The sequence below is a fragment of the Mangifera indica genome, chromosome 5 (assembly GCF_011075055.1).
Source record: "Mangifera indica cultivar Alphonso chromosome 5, CATAS_Mindica_2.1, whole genome shotgun sequence".
Classification (NCBI taxonomy): Eukaryota; Viridiplantae; Streptophyta; class Magnoliopsida; order Sapindales; family Anacardiaceae; genus Mangifera; species Mangifera indica.
Window position 1 is genome coordinate 17,446,451 of NC_058141.1, and position 18,198 is coordinate 17,464,648.

Below are 18,198 nucleotides of genomic sequence, written 5' to 3' on the forward strand. Positions count from 1 at the left end.
TACCCTTCTATAGTAATTAATTAATTAATGTTTATGAAATTAATTAGATTTTAAATGCTAAAATGTGATTTATGCAACAAATTCAAGTCCTGCTTCTATGGGTATGTTTTTCTTTTAAATTTTGAAAATAACAGTGAATTTCATGTTAATTTATCATATCAGTAGGATTATATAATTTCTCACTCTGATTATTGCAAATTACAAGGATTAGATGGCGAAATCCATGCCCTAATAATCATAACACATGAACATCCCAATCCCTTTAAATATGTACGGAATTGAAAGTATTGAATTCATGATTTCAAGAAGTGCGTTGTTCAGCAGCAGGCCTTGATCATAATTGTCAATGAGCTGATAATGAAGAAAAAAGAAGATGAATGAACGAACGACTTCATTAGTGTGAAATTTATATCTATACTAATAAGCGTGCGATTCCTCACGTGCATAAACTTTTCCTTACGATGTTCCACCCCCACCCATATAAAAAGAATAAAGCGTCCATTGAATTGAATCATTTACATCCTCATTTCACACTTTAATTTGAATCTTATTCCTGCTTCAACTTCAGGTTCGTTGTTTTTTTTTAATCTACAGCACTCACTCTCTGAAAACCAATCCATGCATTTGAATCATTCAAAGTTTCAAACACTAGACTATATAATTTATGTTATCTACAGCTAGCGTTAATTTTCTTTTGTATTATTTTAAATAACCCTCGATTCTATACAACACATATACATCTAAAATACATTATTATTTAGACCCCACATATATTAATCTGGGGTATGAGTCAATTAATTATATAAATAATCTGGCGTAAATATAACAAGGTATTGTGATTATATAAATAATTAAAAAGCTAAAGGCTAAAAAAGAAAAGCTAGTGATCGAGCGAATATCTTAAGAGGATTCATGAAGTGCCATGCACACACGACATGACACGAGCGAGCGAGCGAGCTAGCTTCAAATTGAAAACCTTTTATGCCGTAAGAATCTCACGTGTATCCCAACTCCGTTCACACTGTAAATCGGTTAATGGGTCAAACTCTACGTATGAAAGCGTCGACCACCGTATTGGATTGCTACTGAACTTATGCATTAAGTTTCACACCGGTTCTGTTTATGTCCGTACACAAATGTTGACCTACGATTACCGGTGAATTTTTGTTGCCTGCCATTTAGCCAACCCTTGAATTGCTGAGCCTTATTTGGTTCTAAATTAATCTCTCTCATTCTCTCTCACCTGATCTAGCTTATAGACTAGATCAAACACTATCATACTCTCTCTATTTTCTCCATTTCTTTCTTTTTAACTTCTGTCGATGAAGAGCTTGTCGTTATAATTAACCATGGAGAGCAAAGAAACTAAGGATATTGTCGGAGGCTCTTGTTTTCCTGATCATCTATCAAGTTGTTACCCGTTACAAGGCATGTTTGACTTCTATGAGGAAGACAAGAACTCATTAGGGTTTATGGAGCTACTGGGAATTCAAGACTTTGGTTCTTCTTTATTTGATACGGATGCGGTACTGGTACAGTCCACGGCACCATCCTCATCTCCAAATCCAACTCTAGTTACTAAGATGGAATCTCCCGATTTGTTGAATCAACCTGCGACACCTAACTCTTCTTCTATTTCCTCGGCATCGAGTGACGCTGTGAATGATGAACAGGTTAAAGTGGAAGAACAGGAAGAAGATCAACAAAAGTCCAAGAAACTGTGAGTTTTCATACTATTTCTCATGCTTATATTGCACTTTAAAGAAAGTGATTAAAGAAATTTTCAAGTGGGAAAATGATTTCTTTGGATGTTATGTGTATCTTATTTGCGTTACTTAAATTTTACAGAGAAACACATTGGGTTCTATTGGTTAGAAATGTTGCGCGGCTTTTGTGCTATGTGATTTGAAGATAAGAATTTGATGATGTAAATTTTGTTTGGTTTTTTGTGTTTGTGGGGCTAGGTTGAAACCCAAGAAGACAAATCAGAAACGACAGAGGGAGCCCAGAGTCGCGTTCATGACAAAGAGCGAGGTTGATCATTTGGAAGATGGATACAGATGGAGAAAGTACGGTCAAAAAGCTGTTAAAGACAGCCCCTTTCCTAGGTACTAACTTCAATGTTAACTCATTTACAACCTTCTTTTCTCCAATGGTATATGTCAATTTAGATGAAAATTAGTTAACTTTTTTAGATCGAATATTGATGGGGTTTCCATTATCTTGTTTGTGGTGGATTCACTTGAAGGAGTTACTATCGTTGCACCAGCGCATCATGTAATGTGAAGAAAAGAGTAGAGAGATCTTTCAGTGATCCAAGCATTGTGGTGACGACTTATGAGGGGCAACACACTCATCCAAGCCCACTACTACCACGGCCAAGCCTCGCCGGAGTCCCTCCGGGGACCAGTGCTACCTTTGCTATGGCAATGCAGGGAACATTATCTCATTATCAACATCAGCAACAATCCTTTTCGATGACTTGCCCATGAATTGTGGTAGTTATGGTCCTTCAACAAATGCGGCTGCTTTTCTTCGTGATCGGCGTCTATGCGCCGCTGGTTCTTCCTTGCTCAAAGATCATGGGCTTCTTCAGGACATTCTTCCTTCACATATGCTAAAGGAAGATTGATTATTAGATGATTAGTATATTATTACTGCTATGTAGTTCCCTTACTGACTTTTGTATAAGGTGCAGATGGAAATCCCATAGCCAATATGTGTAATCTTCTGGTTGAAAGTAGCATAGCTCATCTTTACGAAGGAACTCACTGCACCTTACTTTAAGAATATATTTGTATAAAGGTTTTTGATTCTATGCAGGAATTAGTTTCTTTTTTTCTTTCTTTGGGTAAATTTTTACCCTTTTTAACAACTGGGTTTTCATCTTATGCAGGAATTGGTGTCTCTTCTTCTTTCTTTGGGTATTATGAACCTTTTTTTTTTATTGGTATGGAGATTGTAGGGACTAATGAATCAGAGTCGTGGCCCCTCGGTTGTCTTGTTACTTTGTTTTTGTCTTCCAAGGAATATGCATTGATTTAGTGAGAATCAGAGTCAAGATTTTTGAGGGCTAGTGTTTCACTCTAGAGAACAATAAATAAGACCACACCTTTCCATGTCTAAGAATCCACAAAACCAATTATTTTGTTAGAACGGGTCTCCAGTCGTGAAAATTAGGTGAGCGAAAATTAATGTCCTGTCTGCAGATATGATTTGGAAAGGGGTATACAATAAGGAAGAATAACTGACCCACTGACTTAAATGCCAGTTTTTTTATTCTACAAAAACGGTGATACGTGATTGGGAACAAACTAAACAACTGTTAGTCACAAAAGCCAGTAAAACGAAGCACCAAAACTTGAGCCATTCCCTGCAACCTCCGATCATTCTTCTCCTAATGAAAGAAGAAACATGGCCTTCACCATTCAGTAAGTGTTCTTGTAACTCTTTCTATTAAGGGATTTGATGAATGCGGGCAACCCTCAGCTGTTAAACTGCAACAACATTTCTTCATATTACAGAATTTTAACCAACAGGCAGGCCTTTACGTTCAGGAAAATCTCCTGTTGTCTCGTCTACTTCACACTCTGACAACCATGGAACCACACCGAATTAGTTGATTGAATAAATCTGAAGATACAGTGACCAAACTCATCACCCACCACTACACCGGATAAATTCAAGACCCAAACTTATATATTTTTTATAAAAAATTTAATACTTTATTAGTTTTATTATTATATGCATATAATTTAAATTCTGCGACCGGCAAACCATCGGCTTCTACTTCTGCTTCTACTTATCGAGGATTTGAGGATCCATCCAAATCTGCACGCGTAAACATTAAATATCATTTAACAATAGTGTCATGTGCAACTTGCAAGACCAGTCATATCAATTATCACGTCTAAAAAAATTAAAAATAATCTCATCTCATCGTACAATTCCTTATTTACAGTTTTTCTAAGTTTTAAAATTAAACAGTACGAAAAGAATTGCTGAATTTTCCGCCTACCTGGTTATAAAATTTTATTGGCATGGAACAGAGGCCCTCCTTTCCATCTAACATCTAACATATTACAAACCAATAAAAAACCTAAAATTCTTGTATGGTACACCTCACAATAATCACTGGCAGACCAATGGAAGCCTCAATCATCCACCTGACTCCAGTTTATGAGCTCTTTATAGCCCATGCCCTAGTTCTCAAGTTAAATATGTTTTGCATGCCTCGTTTAACCAGGAAGTTAACTGCAAATCAAAAGGGGATTTACATTTAAGAAGAACAAGTAATAACAAAGTCAAATGAAAGATGATAACTGAAGTAGGTCTTGAAAAATATTTAAACATGTGCCACATATCTTTAAGAATTCAATCCAATCCAGCCAAAAAAAAAAGAGAAAGTGATCTAGTGAGTCTCCTGAATGGCACAGTGATCAAACCAGAAACTTTATTAAGCCAGAAACATAGGGAACAAAACTTTAATCCTGAGTGGAAATCTATTACAAATATTTAATTACTAGTACCTGTTAAACACAGGCTCGATCAATTACTGGACTTGTTTCAGACTGCAATTGTAGATGATCCAGTTCCTGAAGAATCACAGCATACGTGAATAAAGCTACAGAGAAACCCCAAGCAATCAAAGAAAGTAGCAGTTTTTTATACCTGATCTTAATAAAGATGTTAAAACAGTTAATTAGAGAGAATTTGCACCCATGTACAGATTTACATATATATATCCACTTTTCTACCGTGATTAACAGTTAATGCACACAGACAAGCTCTACTTTGTTTGAGAATATATCATACCAAACTGTTGTTTTAAACAGTCCACAGGAGGTTCAACCCATTTTGAAGGGCTCACAGTTCATACAAAATTATTGTGAAATTACAAGATTAATCAACTCATTATTATAATTTACATGATTTATGATTACTTTATATCAGGCTAGCACATGTCAGTAATCCACCAATAATTAGTATAAATCAGCATTGAAGGCCTTGTAGATATAAATTAACTCATGGAAGTGCAGACCTCCAAACACAGAATAAAAGTACAAATTTCAATCCCTGAAATATATATGCAAGCAACATAGGCATAAAACTTTCAGTGGATTAGACAAATCAACAAAGGTTACATTCTCATTGAACTTCATTATGAGCTAACAAGCTTCCACAGTAGTAGGACCATTACATAACAAGCGAAAAAAATTCACCTAGAAAATAGAAAACAATATATTTGAATCAGAAGATATTTACCCCTAAAATTAAGTATCAAAATCTACTCTTCTCATTTTTGCTAACCAGTTCTCACTAGCTAGTTGTGAGTTTGCATAAAATGCTCAGCACAATTGGCTATAATCTCAGCACTATCAGAAATGTATAACTAAAGCCATATAATTGTCCCAATGCAACAGTATTTGCTTTGTAAACAAAAAAGAAAAAAATATTTCTCACAGATACAGAGATGGCAGGTTGTTGAAGATGAAGTTTCTGATGGAAGAGATGTGACTGAAGCTGCACTTCTTGGGTTTGATCAATTTCTTGGGTCAAAAGAAGGCATGAATTTGATGAAGGCAGCTCGCTTGGATTTTGCAGCTTTTGCTGCTTCTGCAACTTTTGCTCATATGATACATATTCCTCAGGCTTATCCCACTGTTGCTTATTTAAAATAAAATTAAAAAATCAACCACAATCCTCCAAGGATCAAACCACAATAAAAGGGTGCAAGAAGGTTGACAAAGGCAGAAAACTTACTTTACTTTCACAAGTCTCACAATTGTAGTAGTACTTATATCCATCAGGGCAAGTGTGCTCACTCCAATCACATTCAAGAGAAGATTCTGTATTTGGACTTTGAGGTACTGAAGGAACTGTTAGCATGCAAGCACTTGTCTGATGAGTGTTCCCAGTCCTTGGAGACTGCAAAAAATCGAAAATGTAGTAGGAACTCTAAACACCCGCATAAATCAAATTAATCTTTCATATAATGAAAAAAAGAAAATGATGCAAGTAATGAACAAAAAGATCGATTTGCATAGTCATTTCAAGTAATTTTTTTCGGAACTTAGGTGTTTAAAAACTTGTTTTGATTTTAATGTTTCCTTATGTGAGTAGAACTTAATTTAGGGCTTGGCCTATAAGTAGGACTTTAAGTAGTTTTGAAATAAGAATTGGCTTAAAACTGAAAATGATAAATGTTGGCTTTTCCTTTCCTCTAATTCCTCCTACTTTCTCTCATTAGTTGTTCTTCAAGTTTTCTCCTCTTTCTTACTCTCACTTTTTGTTCAATCAGTCCTACCGGTAAGTTCAAGCATCAGTGGCAATGCTGCACTAAAACATCAACATCAAAATGTTAAATGTTGGATTTTCTCTAGTTCTTCCCCTCTCTCGGTTTCTGTTCCATCAGTCCTAGTCCTAATTTCAAGCACTACCAGCATGCTGCATTAAAACATCTAGGTGTGAAATCAATTTCTCAAAACAAATGGATAACTTGCATTCCTTACATATCAATCAATGTAGTACCTCAAGCCTAGTAACCTGGGAACTTTGCTGCTGCTCTAAATTTTGAGTTAAGGGATGTCTTAGATGCAATTCCTTTGGGATCTCAGAGGCCATTTGTTGAGATGACTGAGAACTTTGCTGGAGAGGGTGTGTCTGCTGCAATGCCATCTGAGACAACTGTGAAGGCGGTTGCAGCAGAGAAGAGTGCAATTGTTGTGTGACACTTCGGGCAGCAGCTTCTTGATTTGCCAAGAGGGAAACAGCTTGTGGCTGTGAATTAGTGGATATATGTTGCAAGGGATAAGAATTATTAGGGGGTATACGGCTTCCAATTGAATCACTAAGATTGGGTGCAAGCCTAGAACAAATAAACAAAAGATATACCAAATCAACTAATTAAACAAAACATGAAATTGAAACAGGCAACCAGAAGAATGGCAACAAAAATTATACCTAACTGGTTCTTGAGGATTGAGACCAAAACTTGGACCACTAAATGCAAAACTGCCCCTGGAGAGAGAGAGAGCGAGAGAGGAAGGCAGTCACAAAAATTGGCTTAACTGATCAAACTTTGACATACAAACCGCTAAGCATCCATTCTCATGTTATGAAGTCAATATTGAGCTTAAGCAATTTTTCCCCAAAATAAAATAAAAAATTTGGTCTTAATTTCGGTAAATATATATTCATATTGGTCAAACTTGCTGGGACATAACAAGGCAGACTCAAATTCTTTCTGACCTAACTAAAGAAAACCCTCCAAGGAAATATCACCCAAAAAAGAATTAACTTATTGATCTTAGAAAAGTTGTCTATCAGGTAAATGATTGACATCGACCCAAGTGAAGCAGATAAATGCATTCACCATCTAATGTGAACAGGAAATGAAGATTTACTGAAAATAGACCATTAGCAAATTAGTGTAATTCATTAACTGGCTAAACTTGGAAAGCAGACCTTACAGAGGGAAAATTGGAAAATCAAGTGCTTGCTTGATCAAAATTAATTAAGTTAATTCATCTTCTATAACACAATGCAAAGGATTCATTAATCTCACAAATATTGATAAAGAAAAAATAAATCAAAGCAGTAAAACCTTTGTTCTCCAATCCTTGGTTTCTTGGGATCCGCAATCCGAACAATTAATGGCTGATCAGAACCCTAAATAAAAAAGAAGGATAAGGATAACATGATATCCTTTAAAAAGACAATAAAAACAGAGTTACATACAAAACAGTAAATAAACTTTACACTCATTGTGAAAATTCCATTTAATCCTTTGATTGCTGCCAGTGCCATATCCCTATGAGAGAATTGAACAAATCCACATCCTTCAAAAAATTCAAGATGTATCTCAGAACACAGGTGAACAAGAAAGTTTGTAACATAAATCTAAATATTCAGATAAAAACAATCTTTTTGAGGCAGTAAAAACAGAAACAAGAAATGAAGCAAACAGATGGCCTTTGATGCATGAATCACTATATCATGGATGCAACAAATCTCTCCCTATATATATTTATAAAAAAAAATATTGCTCCACTTCTAGTAGAGTGTACAAGACTGCCAGGGAAGAGGTACAGAGTGATAATGCATTCTGATTTACATGAAACAGAAGAGCAAGCATGATCATCCAATATGTGCAATCTATGTAATATCCTCAAAATTAAGTGAAGACATAAAACAAAATAAGAAAAGTAGACAAACCACGACTTTGCCTCAGCTCATCACGAACGATGTAAATATCTTCAACATGCCCAAACGAGGAAAATATCTGACATAGAAAATAGCCATATAACTCATAAATCCTTAGAAAATAAAACCAACATTGATTCTCCTCAGCTTACATGCACTGCACACTTCTGAATTTTTTGTTCTATGACAAGTACTCTATTCAGTCCCTAAATGTGCAGCAAGGTCAATTTTCTCTCCTGAAAAGATTTAAATGCAAACCATTCTTAACCATAAAACAAGAAGTCGAAATTATCTTTGTGTTCATAGTAAATTTTAGTATTTTTGATTCAGTGATAAATGCTAATTCCTAAGACAAGCATTTTCACCTAATCATGTGCAACAAGGCCCATTTCTAACTGGAAAAAATTTTATAAGTGAACATCTGTTAAACATAACCAGAAATCCTACAGTTAATTGCTACTATTAATCATGACTTGAACACTTGACTTCAAATCTCAATGATTCTATTGCATACAAATCTTCTTTTCATTTGACACTTTAATGTCATGTATACTGCCTATGACATATGTACTCTTGCATGTCTCCATATATTATAATGAAAGTAAGTAAAACTGGGGAATAGCACTTAGTTTATTAACTTAGGACACATAAATGGTCATGGACAAGGGACATACATCCTCTATTTCCTTTTTGAAGCTTGTTTGCTCAGGCCACCAACATACAACTTTTCTGGAGGAGCCACTACAATAGCACACATAAAAAAGTTGACCAGATAAGAACAAAAGATAGATATATCACAAAGTAAACATGGAATCTTTAAGTTTTGAAAACACAGATGAGCAAAGATGATGACCTAGAAACATTGTGCAGAAACAAAATATGGAGATATAATTCTCCCTCAAAGAAAGTGTCTAATACCTATATAAGGAAGCTGGTAATCACACACTGTCAACTCAAGCCAGAAGAAGAAAACAAAAATAGAGAAATCCAAAGGACCCTTACCAGGTGCAACATTAAATATAACTGAATTATACTCATATTCTCATTACAATTTAACGAAGCAATGCCAAACTTTCCATGAGCACAATAAAACAACTTTTGTACTCCACTCTTAATCACAAATGCAAAAATTAGATGGTACTAATTGTTAAGAAAAAGCTCATCAACTTAAAGATATTATATAATTTCCGGTATGAAGAAAAATGCTTCTGCTAATAAGTTACAAATATTTTATCACAGGTTTACAAATATAAGTAGAGCACAAACAGCATCTAGCATAACACCAAGCAAGAAGTATTTAGCTTGCAATCTACTCCCTCTAACAAGCAGCATAAATTATTTAAACTTATGGAGTACTTCAAGTCATATTCTACTAACTCCACATATTCGTTTCATCATGTATGCTGAGAAAGGGTTATTTTCACTTGAGTAAGCCTACTTGTATACTAGAGTCCCCCAGCTCTACAGCAAAAGGATGGTAAAATACTGATCAGCATGGGCACAAATTAGGGCTTGCAAATTTCTAATAAACACATATCTTATATGTTTAACAGGCAACTGAGAGTTTGAACAAGCTTAGTCAGAATATGAAATTCTGAACAAAATATATAAGCATATTTAATAACAAACACTCACCGATGCGTTCCCGTTCTCCATCAGCATATCTGACTTTAATCGCAGCCTGCTCCTGGAAGAAGCAAATTTATCTATTATAAGGGAATGATAGCATCAAGAGGATCTTAGTGAATATCTTAACAGCTAAATAACTCACCCCAGGAAAAATATACTGGTTGTTTAGAGCTCTAATAGCCCTGTCAGCTTCTTCAAATGTCATATATTTAACAAAGCAATATCCTGTTTGTGATCCACATCCATTTAATCACCAAAAGTACTTCAAGATAATATATAATGGCAGTAAGATGTTCATTGTGGTACAAATATTTATAGACCGTAGAGACACACACACACACACACAACAAAAAAGACACAAATAAGCACACAAAGAATCATGGTTATTGATTTATATAAAGCAGCAAGAGAAGAAAAAATCAAAATACACAATTATAATGCTTTATAACACGCATGAGTATCAATTGGAATATTAATACTCAATTTTTAGAATACTTAAGTTCTACAACAAATTAAACTCAAAAACAGCACTTCAAGGTGCAAAACAAAGAACTCTTGGCTATGCAAACATTAACAAGTCATCTGATGAATTAACATGTAAGATGGATTGTGCAGTTCAGATTTTCAGAAAAATAATGCTATATTATGAATTAAAAGCAAATTGGACAACACAGTGCATACCTTGTTGCTGACCAGATCTTTTATCCCTGGGTAGAATAACCTCAACAATATTTCCATGTTCTCCAAACAAGGGGCGGATCTGGCATAAAAGTACAATAGGGTTAATAGATGTGAGTAAAAGAGAAGCAATACCAAAAGACTGTCCACAGGTTAACAATTATAGCATCAATAGATGAACAATCTTAAAACATACTGATCACTCAATGCCTATGAAACATCTTACATCTTCTTCAGTAGCTGTTCTTGATACTGGAGCAACATAGAGTTTTGCAGGAATGCCACCATCAACATGTTCTAAGAAGCAAGAACACAGCTTAAGTATTCATGAGATAGACAATTGACGTTGATATCATAGACTGGAAAAATCAACACTGAACCACTTGTTGAAAAGTGAAACCGTTAAATTTTCAGAAAGATCAAATCCTTAACAGAAAACACCATTTTACCCAACGTAACAACCCATGAGAGTTCATTAATCTATGGTTTACTCAAACGTAAGTGACTGGGTATAAAGTTGTTTAATATACCAAGAGGAAAATTTCATGCCCAACGGATAAAATAAAAGAAAAATACCTGAATGAGGAAAGCCTCTCTTCCGACCAGAAAATGGCGTAGATTGACCACCAAAAAAATTGCCAGGGTCGCCATTCATTTGGTCGAATTGGTTGTAGCGTCGGCGCTGCTGGTAGTTGTCGGTGAAATTAGGTCTATGCCCATCAGGGAACCAAGAACAAAAATTACCTGAATGTGAACTGCGATTCGCCTCTGGGTGATCACCGAAACGTTCTCCTCTAAACGTCTCCATTTTCAAAACCCTAGTGAAATAATTTAGTGAGTCAAATAATAAACAAGTGGAAAAAAAGCGCGAGCGAAAAACACAGCTATTTAGGGTAGTACATAAATGAAATATTTTTCATGAGGCAAAATGAAAATTTTAAATACGACCGTTAGATAAAGCCTTCAAATATGTTTTTTTTCAGGCTTACATGGAATCTGCCACAAGTTTGCTGAGAAGACTCACCCCTCGCACAGTTTTGGGAAGGGCGACTAACCATTTCCCACCCTATGTTTGGAAAATAATTTTCCTCACCTCTTAAATTTGGAAAATCCACTTTTCTACATTTGATTAAATTTGTTAATAAAAAGTTATGAAATTTTGATTTTAGATTCCAACATTTAAGCACATTCTATATATGCATCATTTTCACTCATTTAAGCACATTCTGTTCAACAAAAAATGACTTCAGATTATGTTTCCCATATTTGATATTTTACATATAACTAATTTCTAAAATTTGGTGTGGGAAAAAAAATAAATAAAAGAGGAGAGGAAAAGGTTTTAATAATTATAAAATCCAAAAATGTGAAAATTATAAAAAGTATTTTCATTGTCACCACCTTTGCATTATCATTCTTCGAAAAGATATTATCATTTTTTATTACCTTTTTTTCATTCTTCGATCTCCAATATCACTTTCTTCATCTAAAATTCAGAAAAATTATTTATTCGTTACAAAAAAGTAGAGAGTAACAATATTATCAATGTTGACCTAAAAGCAAAAAACAATTCTAATAAATATAACTTAAATCCATGTTTAATAATAAAATTCATAGACAACATTGTTGTTTCTCGTTTTGTATATATCTAAGACAATACGTAATTAATAGTTTTCAACTATTATAATATAATCCTTGTGTGGGAAAATGTTCTACGAACAATAAATAATGATTAAGCGAACTAAGATAGGTAATATTATTATTATTATTGAATGGTGTTGGCGTTCAAAAACAATAAAAAAAAATATGACGTTAATGATGATGAAATGAAACCCTTATAATGTTATATGTGTAAACACTTTATCTTATAATTCAAGTCTCGAATTTAGAAATTAATCTTTTTCATTTCTATTGATTTGACAGTTATGGGGTGTTTGGTTTGGGTAATGTTCTATTACCAAAATAGAAAGATTATCTTGAAGATAGATTACTTAGAAAATTACTGGATATAAATGATTACTATATTTGATAAAATTTGATAGGTATAAATAATTATTGTGTTTGGTTAGAGGTAATACAAGATTATTAGTAAATTATTTTACTTAAATGCCTTTGAATATAATTATTTTTAAATATTTTTTATATTATTTGTCATATTAATTAAAAATAAATTTATTTTTATCTCAAAAAATTAATAAATAATAATATAATTATAATAAAATCAAGATTATATTGGTAATCTTTAAATACCTAAGGTAAAGGTGGTAATCAAATTACCATCTATATTACCTGTCACGTTAGCATTTGTAATAGAAGATTACTGTAAATATTTTATTATTGACAAACTAAACAAGAGAATAAAAGATACATTATTAAGGTAATCTTTAATAACTTGAACCAAACGCCCCTTAATAAATAGGAAAAAAATAAAAATACAAAAAATAAAAATATATTTATTTGTGCTATAAAAAGTGTAAGCAATATTAATCCATCATATATTATACCGAAGTGAGTAAAATACTATTTAACCATTGGGAGGAACATTACTTGAAAAAGTATTGAAATAAAGCAATTGTGAAAAAATTAACAAACGGAAACGGAGCAAACACCGACTAAACCAGCCCTAGCTTCTGCCTTCTCGACTTCACTATATCTCATCTGTTCGGCGCACGACCCGTCCTTTTCAGGTAGTGATTTCTTCCTATCTTATCCTTAGATTTATTTCTAGTGAGCAAGGCTTTTTTATTTTTTCAATTCTTCTGTACTATGATTTTAATTTTGTTTATCATTCGTGCAATTCAATATTAGTCCGTCTGGAACCTGTGAACTGTCCTTTTCTTTCTTCCGTATTTGGTTCTAATTCGCTTTTGAGACAATCAATCTGCATATTATTAACCTACAGTTTCTTGTTTCCATTCTCTGTCTATGAAGTTAAAACCAACAAATGATTAATGGGCGTAAGATATGCTATAAACGGTTGGAATTTGTGTGTAACAAATATTAAGTTGGTGTATTATGTTTGCATCTGCAGTAATATGTTTCGTATTCCATTATTCTTGCATGTTACTAAAACATTTTCTATTTTATTCAAAAGGTGATGCAACTGTTGGAATTCTAGCTAAACTTTTTTGACATGGTATTTATAACCGTTCAGTTGATTTTTTTGAGTTACTTGTTTTGATAGGACATTCTTAAATTTTAAGGATTTATGTGTTTTACGTTGTCCTTCCCGTATGTTGTGCATTGTTTTGTTCTATTTAATTCCAGCTGTTGATTAGATAAAATTTATGCTGGTAGTGCAGGAGCCATACTTAGTTAATTTTCTTTTGCATGGCTAAAAGACCGGATCTAGATGATGATGATGATGATGATTTTAGTGAACTGTACAAGGAATATACTGGCCCACCAGGAACCACACTTGCCAATTCTGTAGAGAGAGCAAAACCAAGCAAGCGTTCTAATGCAGGTTCAGATGAGGAAGAGGAACCATATGACCAAAATGCTGTACCGACTGATTTCACTAGCAGAGAAGCTAAGGTTTGGGAGGCTAAATCAAAAGCTACAGAAAGAAATTGGAAGAAAAGGAAAGAAGAAGAAATGATTTGCAAAATATGTGGAGAATCAGGTCACTTTACTCAGGTATAGGTGTCATTTATCTGAAATTGACTAATATGAAAATTTTAATATTTGCTTCATGCACCGATGCATAAATACATACTATGCATGTTTGTATATTTAGATTGGTTATTTCCTGTATTAGCTACAAATTGCTTTTAGTTTTTGGTAGATTTGCTGGCATGTGCTTAACAGAGGCACAAGAGACCATTACATTTTTCATACCTTTTAAGATTGTCCGGGTTTTCATTCTTACACCCTAGCTTCCTACTTTATTTTCAGGTTCACATTAGCCTATTCCAGGCCACCTTGGACCTTAGTAATATTAGATTTGCGCATGCTGAAGTTTTTCTTTATTTTATTGTGTCTTGAGTTTGGTTCAATCAATGCAGATTCTCCACTCCACCACCTCTTTCTATCAAACATGGAACTTTGTTTTGCAATGAAAACAGAGACATGCATTCAGAATGGTGGAGGGAGATTTTCATTTTTCTTACCATTAATTTTCTTTTTTTGAGAACTTTTTTTTCTTTTCTATTCAATCCTATGTCACCTGGTACATATATAGGGGTGCCCCTCTACTCTCGGAGCAAATCGAAAGTCTCGAGATTTTATTGAAAGGGTACCTGCTAGAGAAAAGCATGTCAAAGCACTTTTCACAGATAAAGTCTTACAAAGGATTGAAAAGGAAATTGGTTGCAAAATTAAAATGGAGGAGAAATTTATAATTGTCAGTGGCAAGGATAGGTTAATTTTGGCAAAAGGTGTGGATGCAGTGCACAAAGTTATCAAGGAGGAGGGTAATCAGAGAGGTTCATCTAATTCTCACAGGAGCAGATCTAGGTCACCTGAACGAAGTCCTGTTGGTAAACAGTTGCGACGCTTTGAATCCCAAAGGTCTCATCCGGGGCCGCATAATGCATCACAGTATCACCAACGTTTTGGTAGGCAAGATAAGGTTGTAGAAGACCATGTTCCTGAGGATCTTCAGAAATTTTCGAAGAGTTCTCCACAAGGTAGGGACAGCATAGGATATCTTTACGGCATCCATAGAAAGCTGGTAATTCCATGCTCATAGTTTGTTAGGTCCTTAGAGTCATTTTATATGACCTCTAACAATTGAATTCCAACATTGAATTCTTAATGATTCTGCTTGTTGCTGATCATATGTCTGCAGCAATAGTTAAGCTCTTATGTTCAAGCATTATGTGTTCAAATCTGAAGTACTTTTGTGAGTGGGTCTGGATTGATTGGACTGTCTCTAAATGAAATTATTTACTGAAAGCATATCTGGATTGCTACGAATCAATTCACTGTGCGAATATAAGATTGTATGTCTATTTAAAGATACAATCTATGCTAGCATCTTGAATCAAGTGCTTAACATTACATTCCTTTCATGAAGCTCATGGTAATGATGGAGCTAGAAGTCGTTCAAGCCATTCTAAATCTCCTGGTGGTCCCCCTTATACTGGCAACTTGAATAATCCATATGATGATCATAATCAGAGCATGGTTGGTTATAGGAATAATGGATGGAATAGTGAGAGACGAGGATCTGATATGCATTCAAGTCGTCAGATGGAACACCAAACCTTTTCGCAGACATTGGAAGATTTAGAGTTGGAGTATAAGAGGGAAGCTATGGAACTTGGGAGAATTAGGGACAAGGAGGAAGATGAAGAGAATTACAAACATCGCGAGGTATGTATTTTATTAAGTTCAGTGTCATGCATGCTTCTTGTGATAATTACATCAACTAAACACCCTGGCTCTTTGTTTGTATTTTATGTTAATAACTTTGAAACTGCTGGATATCTTGGCTCCAATTCACATGTAGTCAAAGGACTCTGTCAGAAACAAGCTGAGTGAGTTATCATTCTCTTGGTGTTAGGTATATTCCATGTAGGTTCATTATCGGAAGAATAGACTCACAAGTGAGTTAGCATTTTATATTTATTGCCTCAAATTATCAGGTGATACTGGTTTGACCCTGTGTCCCCTCATGTTCTTGTCCTCTTTAATTTTTGTTTTGTCCTTGTTTACTTCTTGTTTACTAAGGGCTATTTTCTCATAGTGTTGGGTCCAATGTTGGGCATGAACATGTGGCTAATATATTCAGTGTTGATATACCATTGGCCGTAAAGTTTATTTTAATTTTTTCAAATGTAAAGATGTGCTCTTCCCCTATATAAAACTACCGTTATGAGGTCTTCTGCATTAATGAAAAACAAAGATTCAAGCCCTCTGGCTGTTTGCAGTATGAGTCAGAAACACTTATAAATTGCTTGTGATATTATGTATTTCAGACTATAAGGGAGATGAGAGAGAATTATACTAAGAAACTGACTCATCTAAGAGGGATGCATGCAAAACAGTGGGAGGATTTTCTTCAAATTGAAGCCCAAAGGCGTCAACAGCAAGTGCAGGAGCAAATGCCTATCTCAGGTTTTGGTGGTTATAAGCAGCATAACTATTCCAACTATGATGGTTCCTCAACCAATACTCACTTTGCTGGGGCCAGTGTCCCCATGGATTCAAGAGGCAGGTATACAAACCCGGTGGAAAATTATCATCCTTCACGGTCTCATGATAGCTATGGTGGGTTTCAAAGTCAGAGACGTGAAGACTTTGGGAAAACTTACAATCGTTACTAATTTGCCATACAGGTATTTAGTGCAAGCTGTCTCACTTTTTAATCGAGTAGAGAAAAAAATCTTTGGTATTTTTATATTGTTTCCCACAATGTCTTTTCTTATATTGAAAGGTAAATTTTCATAACACATGAGACATGTTTCTATATCTTAAAACTGGTGTTACCTGTTTGCAACTCCTAGGAGGGTGAATGATTTTAAGTTTATAGCTTTTTGTTTGGGGTTAAGTGATGGATGTTGTACTTGTTTTGTGTGTATTACAATTTTTTTTTTCTTTTTCTTCATCAACTAAAATATTCAACTTAAAAATTGTTCAGGTTCAAAAAAATCTAGGAAGGAGTAATCATCTGGGAAGCTGCATAGTTAAGTAGGTTGGTTATTTGGACTTGGGAAGGAACAATGTTTCACTTGGAATGTTTTATTCAGTTTGTTCCATCCCGTTCTGTTGACTCAGAATTCTTCAAAACTTTGTTGCAAGGATGTGAGATAATTTGCCTAGTGGTATTTGGAAATTACCAACTCCAGAGTAGTTGATATTTGTTTGCCCCTTAACAAAATTTTTGGGTTAAAGTAGAAGTGTTTCTTTTGAATTTATTATTTTGATGTTTGTCTGTCCCAATATTCTATATCTCAACGGAGGAGTTGGGTTGCCAAGGTGGATTGTGCCATTCAGAAGCTGTGTGGTGCATCAAGTAGTCTCAGAAATGGACATTGAGGAAGCTGGTTGGTCTTGCCATTAAACCTACTGGCTCTTCTAGTTAATATAAAAAAGTTTCATTTGGTGAAATTTCTTGTCAGGTTGGTGTCTTTCATGGATTGGGTTGGCCATAATTTTGGTTTTCGATACATTAATTCAGTAGCTTGATTTTGCTTACTTTTTAAGAGAAATAATTTCCATCTGGCCATAGGACTTATTCAAATTTTGAGTGAAAAAAGTTATGAAATTTATAAATTTGAAGCGGAAAATATGATAAAATTTTAATTTTTAAAATTTTTTAAGAAATAATTATTTTACTTTTAAACTTAATGAAGATTTTTGATAGAAATTGACTTAAAATATTTTAAAAAGTGAGAGGATGAGTTTTTCCTATACTCTGGGGTGGAAACAAGTCATTTGGCCTGCTAGATTTATCATATTTGGTGATGTGGGTGGCCAAAGGATTATTTTTTTCTTAAGTTTTAGTGTATTCTTAGAGTCACATTTGTAGAATTTAAAACATCAAAAGTTTCATTTAGAAGTTAACTTTTGTTAAAAGAGATAAAGATAAAATTATTATTTTATTAATAATATTAAAAATATATAAAATTTATTATATTATTTTAACAGTTTTAAAAATTAATAAATTTATTCTCAGGTTTTTAATTTTTAAAAATAATATTTTTCTCCTCTCAAATTTAGGATGCATTTTCTAGAGCC

General features: G+C 34.1%; 3 protein-coding genes across 5 annotated transcripts; 2 read left to right on the top strand and 1 right to left on the bottom strand.

Annotated features, from left to right (window-relative positions):
• The first annotated feature begins 1,198 nt into the window (after positions 1 to 1,198).
• On the top strand, positions 1,199 to 2,838 carry LOC123216801 (WRKY transcription factor 23). Its single transcript, XM_044637373.1, is given in 4 exon segments — positions 1,199 to 1,720; positions 1,965 to 2,108; positions 2,249 to 2,472; positions 2,475 to 2,838. Coding segments are annotated over 4 exon segments (897 nt in total). The 5' UTR covers positions 1,199 to 1,349; the 3' UTR covers positions 2,633 to 2,838.
• Positions 2,839 to 3,856: 1,018 nt separating this feature from the next.
• Positions 3,857 to 11,330, bottom strand: LOC123216800 (flowering time control protein FCA). Its single transcript, XM_044637372.1, is given in 16 exon segments — positions 3,857 to 4,254; positions 4,530 to 4,595; positions 5,464 to 5,661; positions 5,764 to 5,928; positions 6,532 to 6,868; positions 6,964 to 7,020; positions 7,607 to 7,671; positions 7,762 to 7,841; positions 8,218 to 8,284; positions 8,880 to 8,893; positions 8,896 to 8,946; positions 9,841 to 9,892; positions 9,977 to 10,059; positions 10,516 to 10,594; positions 10,739 to 10,809; positions 11,089 to 11,330. Coding segments are annotated over 15 exon segments (1,614 nt in total). The 5' UTR covers positions 11,321 to 11,330; the 3' UTR covers positions 3,857 to 4,254; positions 4,530 to 4,532.
• Positions 11,331 to 13,043: 1,713 nt separating this feature from the next.
• LOC123217353 lies at positions 13,044 to 17,655 on the top strand. Of its 3 annotated transcripts, none has more exons than XM_044638340.1 (6): positions 13,044 to 13,199; positions 13,810 to 14,151; positions 14,696 to 15,143; positions 15,533 to 15,831; positions 16,437 to 16,796; positions 17,099 to 17,655. In XM_044638340.1, the coding sequence occupies exons 2-5, from the start codon at positions 13,843 to 13,845 to the stop codon at positions 16,782 to 16,784; spliced, it is 1,404 nt and encodes a 467-aa protein (XP_044494275.1). In that variant the 5' UTR covers positions 13,044 to 13,199; positions 13,810 to 13,842; the 3' UTR covers positions 16,785 to 16,796; positions 17,099 to 17,655. The 3 variants fall into 3 exon arrangements, with proteins under 3 accessions (XP_044494275.1, XP_044494276.1, XP_044494277.1); XM_044638341.1 differs by having other exon boundaries at positions 13,049 to 13,199; positions 13,815 to 14,151; XM_044638342.1 differs by having other exon boundaries at positions 13,058 to 13,199; positions 13,854 to 14,151.
• The last annotated feature ends 543 nt before the right edge of the window (positions 17,656 to 18,198 follow it).